This window comes from Leucoraja erinacea, chromosome 20 (genome assembly GCF_028641065.1).
Source record: "Leucoraja erinacea ecotype New England chromosome 20, Leri_hhj_1, whole genome shotgun sequence".
NCBI classification, from domain to species: domain Eukaryota; kingdom Metazoa; phylum Chordata; class Chondrichthyes; order Rajiformes; family Rajidae; genus Leucoraja; species Leucoraja erinaceus.
In genome coordinates, this window is record NC_073396.1 from 886,332 (window position 1) to 895,000 (window position 8,669).

The 8,669-nt window shown below is 48.6% G+C and overlaps 1 protein-coding gene across 1 annotated transcript in view; it reads left to right on the top strand.

Annotated features, from left to right (window-relative positions):
• The first annotated feature begins 596 nt into the window (after nt 1–596).
• The window catches only part of rgs11 (regulator of G protein signaling 11), a 48,380-nt gene continuing 40,307 nt past the window's right edge, over nt 597–8,669 (top strand). The window contains exons 1-2 of the mRNA XM_055650970.1: nt 597–693; nt 4,104–4,154. Coding sequence (XP_055506945.1) covers nt 597–693; nt 4,104–4,154 — 148 coding nt within the window. The remainder of the gene's footprint in view (nt 694–4,103; nt 4,155–8,669) is intronic.

Genomic DNA, 8,669 nt, shown 5'->3' on the forward strand with positions numbered 1-8,669 from the left:
GGGGGTTTGAGAGTTGTGGGGAATAACCGGGTTCACGGGATTGAGCGCCGGGTGTCGGTGAGAGGGAGATTGTGTCTCTATATACCTGTCGGTGGTGTGTGTGTGTGTGTGTGTGTGTGTGTGTGTGTGTGTGTGTGTGTGTCTATGGGTGTGTGTAGGGGGCTAGGGGGGGTGCATGCACTGTCTGTTCGCGCCGAGTTAACTTTGGCCAGGGTGCCGGTGCCGGGGTGCCGGGACGGAGCTCCCAGAGTGGGTTTCGGTTTGGGGGGGGTGTCGAGAGGGAGGAGGTGGCCTGTGTTCTAAGGGGCATTGGGAGGTGGTGGGGGGGCAACTTTGTGTGTGTTGGGTGAGGGGGGTGGGAGGGGGAGAGAGGGGGAGAGAGGGGTGGGTGGGGAGTAACTTAGTGCCCTGTGTGTGTGTGTGTGTGTGGAGGGGTGAGTGGGGGGGGGGGTGAGGGGGTGAGTGGGGGTGAGTGGGGGTGAGGAGGGACCAGCTTTGTGCCCTGTGTGTGTGTGTGGAGGGGGGAGTGGGGGAGGGTGGGGGTGAGTGGGGACCAGCTTTGTCCCCTGTGTATTGACCAACATGTCCACCTACAGATGGAGAAGCTGGTCACTGCGATGCAAGACCCTGAGACGGGCATCAAGATGGGAACTCAGCGGTTTGTGGTCACCCCCATCCCACACCTGATGACCGGTATGTCTCCTGCTCCAAGTAGGTTGGGGCTTATCAAAGTACTGGACCCTCGTTGCCAATCTAAAAGCCTTTGAGCCGATACGAGTGGCCATCATTGTCCTTCCTTCCCATTGTTTCAATTATCTCAGGTTGGTTTTGAATTTCCGTATCCCCAGTAGAAACATAGAAAATAGGCGCAAGAGGAGGCCATTCGGCCCTTCGAGCCAGCACCGCCATTCAATATGATCATGGCTGATCATCTAAAACCAGTACCCCGTTCCTGCCTTCTCCCCATATCCCTTGATTCCTTTAGCCTTAAGAGCTAAATCTAACTCTCTCTTGAAAACATCCAGTGAATCGGCCTCCACTGCCTTCTGTGACAGAGAATCCCGCAGATTCACAACTCTCTGGGTGTAGTTTTACTGGTCGTGGTAATGTTTCAAGCAGTTTCACTGGACACAACTAATGTCGAATGCTGGGCTCCCCTGCGCTCCACATGTGAACATCAATTATGATGTGGGGATGCCTGTGGCAATATTAAACCCTTGACTTTACCCTGCCCTGTACAAGTGACAGACCCTGATGTGTGAGCATCACTCATCTACCCACCAACTACTCAGTGAGTCGGGCAGCATCACTGGAGAACACAGGTCAGTGTCGTTTCTGGTTGGGATCCCCTCTCTAACTGTAAAGAAAGGTCCCGACCCAAAACATCACCTTTCCATGTTCTCCAGAGATGCTGCCTGGCCCATAGACAGACACAAACAGCTGGAGTAACTCAGCGGGACAGGCAGTATCTCTGGACAGAAGGAATGGGCTGACGTTTCGGGTCGAGACCCAAAAGTCTGAAGAAGGGTCTCGACCCAAAACGTCGCCTGTTCCTTCTCTTCAGAGATGCTGCCTGTCCCGCTGAGCTCCTCCAGCTTTTTGTGTCTATCTTGGGTTTGAATCAGCATCTGCAGTTCCTCCCTCCACATGCTGTCTGGCCTGCCGAGTTACTCCAGCACTTTGTTCTTTTTTTGGTGTAAACTGGCATCTGCAGTTCCTTGTGTCGACCTTCAAACCGCTGACCCTGTGAGTGAGGAAGGTCATTGAACTCCCACTGTCCTAATTTGTGCACACGTCCCCTGGTGCTGTGTGCGGTCTGTAGGCCAGCTCTTTGATCCAGACTAGTGATGGTGATTTGAGTACGCTAATGATTCCAGCGTCGATCTCTGTGGGAGTGAGCTACTAATGACCAGACCCCACACACAGGTCGCAGCTCTAATGATGGCCCTTGCCTCTGTGGAAATAATCACCCCGCCATTCACTGGTGCCAATCATACATCTTCACATCTTCGTTACATCCTGCTGCGATCTCCACTTCAATTCAGTTTAGTTCATTGTCACGTGTGCCGAGGTACAGAGAAAAGCTTTTGTTGCAAACTAACCAGTCAGCGGAAATACAATCGAGCCATTTACAGTGTACAGATACATGATAAGGGAATAACGTTTAGTGCAAAGTAAAGCCAGCAAAGTCCGATCAAGGATAGTCCGAGGCTCACCAATGAGGTAGATAGTTTTTCAGCACTGCTCTCTGGTTGTGGTGGGATGGTTCAGTTGCCTGATAAGGTTCGGCTGCCAGTTTAGTTTATTGTCACTTGTACCGAGGTACAGGGAAAAGCTTTTGTTGCTTGCAGCTCCACATGAGGCCGTTTGGCCCATCGTGTCCCATTTGTGCGCACCTCGTAACTCCCCCCCCCCCATCACCCCCTGAGGTGACACTTGTCGATCGATATAGGACAGGTTGCTAATGGCAAGTTGTAGAGGTGGGAGTGTATACTTGTCACATGTACTGGCGATGGGACGGAGTCATTCTTACAGGCTGCAGCTTTACAGGCCCATCAACAAACTCGCACGCAGCTAATATCTAATAAACAATGAAACAATAAATTAATCGGTGAGGCACGGTGGTGCAGCGGTAGAGTTGCTGCCTTACAGCGCCAGAGACCTGACTGTGCTGTCTGTACGGAGTTTGTACATTTGCCCTGTGACCAGGTGGGTTTTCTCCAGGTGCTCTGGTTTCCTCCCACTCATAAGACATGCAGGCTTGTAGGTTAATTGGCTTCTGTGAATTGCATGTTGTCCCTAATGTGAAGGATAGTGTTAGTGTGCGGGGTGATTGCTGGCCGTCACGGACTCAGTGGGCTGAAGGGCCTCAATATGTATCTCTAAAGTCTAAATAATACCAGGTAACCATAACTATAGTGCAAAATAGAAGTCTATGGACCAACAACACTCCATAGAAGATCACAGTAGCTGAGGTTAGTGTTGTACAGTATTCAAGAGCCTGATGCAATAACACACATATAAATATATCATTACACGCAGGTAATATATACACCTGTGCAGGTGAGCCAGCAGTCTTGCAATTAGCCTGTTCATTCCTCTGACAATCTTGCATGTTTCAATGAGGTTTCTGAGCATGGATCAAGTCGGGTTAATCTCTGCTGTGGAACAGATCCAAGGTCGGTGGGATTTACCTGCTGAACCATGTGTGCATTGTGTCCATTGCTCACCTGTGCAGGTGTGTCGTACACCTTACCACAGGTGCGGTCTCCTCCTTGCTCTTCCCCTCCCTGGAGATGCCAGTGTTCTGTTTACTTTCCCAGTTGCTGTTGCAACTTGATGTCGACCTGGTCGTGATCCCAGGTGACCACAGTCCCTCACCAATGACACATTCCACTTCCCTCTGTGTGGCTGTGAGTGTCGTCCCACCTGAGGTTCCACTTGCCGAGACCTTGCCCTCTCACCCCGTCCCCATCCCCCCTGACCCTCCCGCGACCTTTCCCCTTCACCCCTGTCGCTACCCCCCCCTCTAGTCTCCGTGCATCCTCCCCTCTGCCCACACGGAGCTCCGTGCCATCACAGGCTGCAGCAGGTGGTGCAGATTGGATCCATTAGTCCAGTGTAGGGGCCGCTGTGCTCCAATACACCGCTGGTGTTGCTGAGAAACCTCTACGTTGTGGGAAATTGTGCTGCAGGGACAGTCGCTCTAATGAGAGACGGGGAATTGCGGGCAAGAGACTTTCCAACCCACAATAACAATGTTATTTCCTGCTCAATGTTCATAAATAAAGATCTTTTTAATAGCAGTAAGTTTATTTTTATTACTGCAAGCTAAAAATACTAAAGGCTATACGAATATCGATGGGGTTTGGGTATATTTACACAGTTTTACAGATCTTGTAAAGTGTGTGCCTTGGTTAATTCTGACATGTTACTGCCGATAAATAAGTTAAATGTTTCAAAGACAACTGCATTGAATTTTAACAGATCGAGTGTGTATCCAATCTTATTTTAAGTCAATGTTGGAATTAAACTAATTTAAAACCAATCATCTTTAATAATTTGTTCATTCTGAAAACATTTTATTTTACTGTTTTCTCCAGGGAATGATATTTTCGAATGGCTTCTTCAAAACCTGGACGCATCGGAGGCAGGTAATTCATGCCGATTCTTTAATCGAGTTTCATTCATTCCTGTCGGGAAAACCGGAGTTGGAACCATTCGCACACTGGGAAAGAAGGAACTGCAGATGCTGGTTTAAATCGAAGGTAGACTCAAAATGCTGGAGTAACTCAGCGGGTCAGGCAGCATCACTGGAGAGAAGGAATGGGTGACGTTTCGGGTGGAGACCCTTCTTCAAACATGCTCTCCAGAGATGCTGCCTGACCCGCTGAGTTACTCCAGCACTGTGTCTTTTTTTCAGTAAACCAACATCTACAGTTCCTTGTGTCTACTGCACAATAGGTGGTGGATGAGGTCTTGTCAGATGAGCCAGTGACCTTTATGTAGAAACATAGAAACATAGAAATTAGGTGCATGAGTAGGCCATTCGGCCCTTCGAGCCTGCACCGCCATTCAATATGATCATGGCTGATCATCCAACTCAGTATCCTGTACCTGCCTTCTCTTCATACCCTCTGATCCCCTTGGCCACAAGGGCCACATCTAACTCCCTCTTAAATATAGCCAATGAACTGGCCTCAACTACCCTCTGCGGCAGAGAGTTCCAGAGATTCACCACTCTCTGTGTGAAAAAAGTTCTTCTCATCTCGGTTTTAAAGGATTTCCCCCTTATCCTTAAGCTGTGACCCCCTTGTCCTGGACTTCCCCAACGTCGGGAGCAATTTTCCTGCATCTAGCCTGTCCAACCCCTTAAGAATTTTGTAAGTTTCTATAAGATCCCCCCTCAATCTTCTATATTCTAGAGATTATAAACCAAGTCTATCCAGTCTTTCTTCATAAGACAGTCCTGACATCCCAGGAATCATGTGACCTACTCTTCCCCTTAGTTAAGAGTCAAGATGATGTTTCGTTGTGCCGTTTCATCACTGTCTAAAATACAAGCTACAGAATAACCTGCACTAATGACCAAGGTCAAATAGAGGGCGGTGAATCTGTGGGATTCTTTGCCACAGATGGCTGTGGAGGCCACAAGTCAGTGGATATATTTAAGGCAGAGATAGATAGATTCTTGATCAGTACGGGTGTCAGAGGTTATGGGGAGAAGGCAGGAGAATGGGGTTAGGAGGGAGAGATAGATCAGTCATGATTGAATGGCGGAGTAGACTTGATGGGCCGAATGGCCTAATTCTGCTCCTATCACTTGTGACCTTATGAACCAAGAAACTCCTCAGCAACCAATGCCAATGCATGTTTCCAACATTCTCACATTTCAACACAATGTTTGAGGCAATATTTTCCTCAAGAGCATTCTTGGTCTTGTACTATGTTGGGAATCTTGTCTAAATCTCCCTCTTGATTTAAACCGTGCAAGAAGACCAAGCATTGATGTCTCTCTCTGCACGAGCAATGACTCAACTAAACCAAGCCGGCATCGATTGAATAATTCATGGTGTTGCCACAGTAAACCAGTATCAAGGGGTTGTCTTAAGGGGTTGGACAGGCTAGATGCAGGAAGATTGTTCCCGATGTTGGGGAAGTCCAGGACAAGGGGTCACAGCTTAAGGATAAGGGGGAAATCCTTTGAAACCGAGATGAGAAGAACTTTTTTCACACAGAGAGTGGTGAATCTCTGGAACTCTCTGCCACAGAGGGTAGTTGAGGCCAGTTCATTGGCTATATTTAAGAGGGAGTTAGATGTGGCCCTTGTGGCTAAGGGGATCAGGGGGTATGGAGAGAAGGCAGGTACAGGATACTGAGTTGGATGATCAGCCATGATCATATTGAATGGCGGTGCAGGCTCGAAGGGCCGAATGGCCTACTGCTGCACCTAATTTCTATGTTTCTATCACGAGCCAATGACCAGAGAGTGGTTTGTCCCACTCTACACTCCATCCCACTGCACCCGAACCTTAGGGCAGTCACGGTGGTGCAGCGGTAGAGTTGCTGCCTTACAGCGAATGCAGCGCCGGAGTCCCGGGTTCCATCCCGACTACGGGCGCTGCCCGTGCGGAGTTTGCACGTTCTCCCCGTGACCTGCGTGGGTTTTCTCCGAGTTCTTCGGTTTCCTCCCACACTCCAAAGACGTGCAGGTTTGTAGGTTAATTGGTTTGCTAAATGTAAAAAATTTTCCTGGTGGGTGTAGGATAGTTTTAGTGTGCGGGCATCGCTGGTCGGCATGGACCTGGTGGGCCGAAGGGCCTGTTTCCATGCTGTATCTCTAAACTAAATGCATTTCGTTATCTCTGTACTGTACACTGACAATGACAATTAAATTGAATCTGAATCTGAATCTGAATCTGAACTAAACGGTAGGTACACAAAAAAGCTGGAGAAACTCAGCGGGTGCAGCAGCATCTATGGAGCGAAGGAAATGGGCAACGTTTCGGGCCGAAACCCCAAAGGGGTTTCGGCCCGAAACGTTACCTATTTCCCTTCGGAGTTTCGGCCCGAAACGTTGCCTATTTCCTTCGCTCCATAGATGCTGCTGCACCCGCTGAGTTTCTCCAGCAATTTTGCCTACCTTCGATTTTCCAGCATCTGCAGTTCCTTCTTAAACTGAACTGTATGTGGGACATTTGTTGACTATCCGACTCTACGCTCTATCTGGGACATTACTGCATCAGCGTTGACCTACTTCTGCTCCCGATGGTAAAGTGGAGATAATCGGATTTCTAGCCGATCGCCATTTACAGTTGTGAGCAGTAAAGATGTATCGAGGAACAGATGCTCATGGAGTGAATGTTGGTGGTTTATCGAATTTACTTTGATTGGATCAGGGATGAGACGGGAATCAACTCAAATCCACCATTAGGCATATTGCTCATCCCAGGGAGAGGTTGAACATTTACGGTGCAATGTTGGTGACGGGAATGTGTTCGATATCAACTACAACAGAAAACACCATCGCTTCGACACAGAGTGGTGGGCTGAAGGATTCACGTCAGAATTAAATTAACATCAAATCATGTTCCACTAACTTGCTTGATGTAAGGGGGGGTGGCTGGTGTCCTGTGTACACAACTTGGAAAAGTGTTTGGAAAACTTTAAGCACTTAAAACTATGGAAAACTGCACTTTGAGTGGTCTCCAATCAGATCATACTGTCCATGAGTACATCAGGCAAAAGAGAATATAAACCCTGTACAGGATGTAATGTTACAAATGCAGAGAAACTGGAGATAAAATAAAGTCCAAGGGCTGCAGGGAAGTGGATCAGAAGATTTGGCAATTCATCCCTAGTTTGTGGGTTGGGAGAGTTGAAGGTTATTGGCTGCAACCTTCCCTCCATTGATGAACTGTACACTGCAAGGGCCAGGAAGCGAGCGGGCAAGATCATCTCTGACCCCTCTCACCCTGGCCACAAACTCTTTGAATCACTTCCCTCTAGAAGGCGACTCCGGACTGTCAAAGCTGCCACAGCCAGACATCAAAACTGTTTTTATCCACGAGTAGTTGCTCTACTCAACAGCCAAAAATCTGTAGCCTCCTTTTGATCTGGTATTTTATTTAATTCACATGTTTAATTGATAATGTTTTATTATTAATGTTTAATGTTTTATGTGTCATTCCTAACTGTCACTGTATGTCATGTTGTTACTTGCGGGCGGAGCACCAAGGCAAATTCCTTGTATGTGAATACTTGGCCAATAAACTTAGTCACATTCATTCATTGAATGAAGAGGCAGTCCTGCCGCCGTTTCCTTGCACCCTGGCCCCATACAGTTTGGGAGCAGAATCCCTAGAGAGTCCCAGACGTAACAAGGACAGAGTCCCCCTAATCCTCACCTTCCACCCCACCAGCCGTCGCATACAGCACATAATCCTCCAACATTTCTGCCACCTCCCAACGTGATCCCACCACTAGCCACATCTTCCCATCTCCACCCCTCTCTGCTTTCCACAGAGACCGCTCCCTCCGCAACTCCCTGGTCAACTCGTCCCTTCCCACCCAAACCACCCCCTCCCTGGGTACTTTCCCTTGCAACCGCAGGAGATGCAACACCTGTCCCTTTACCTCCCCTCTCAACTCCATCCAAGGACCCCTACAGTCTCTCCAGGTGAGGGAGAGGTTCACCTGTACCTCCTCCAACCTCATCTACTGTATCCGCTGATCCAGGTGTGGACGTGTGTACATCGGCGAGACCAAGCGCAGGCTCGGCGATCGTTTTACTGAACGCCTCCGCTCAGTCCGTCTTAACCTAGCTGATCTCCCAGTGGCTCAGCACTTCAACTCCCCCTCCCATCCCCAATCTGATGTTTCTGTCCTGGGACTCTATTGTCAGAGTGATGCCCAGCGCAAATTGGAGGAACAGCACCTCATATTTCACTTGGGTAGTTTACACCCCAGCGGTATGAATATTGACTTCTCCAACATAACCATATAACCATATAACAATTACAGCACGGAAACAGGCCATCTCGGCCCTACAAGTCCGTGCCGAACAACTTTTTTCCCCTTAGTCCCACCTGCCTGCACTCATACCATAACCCTCCATTCCCTTCTCATCCATATGCCTATCCAATTTATTTTTAAATGATACCAACGAA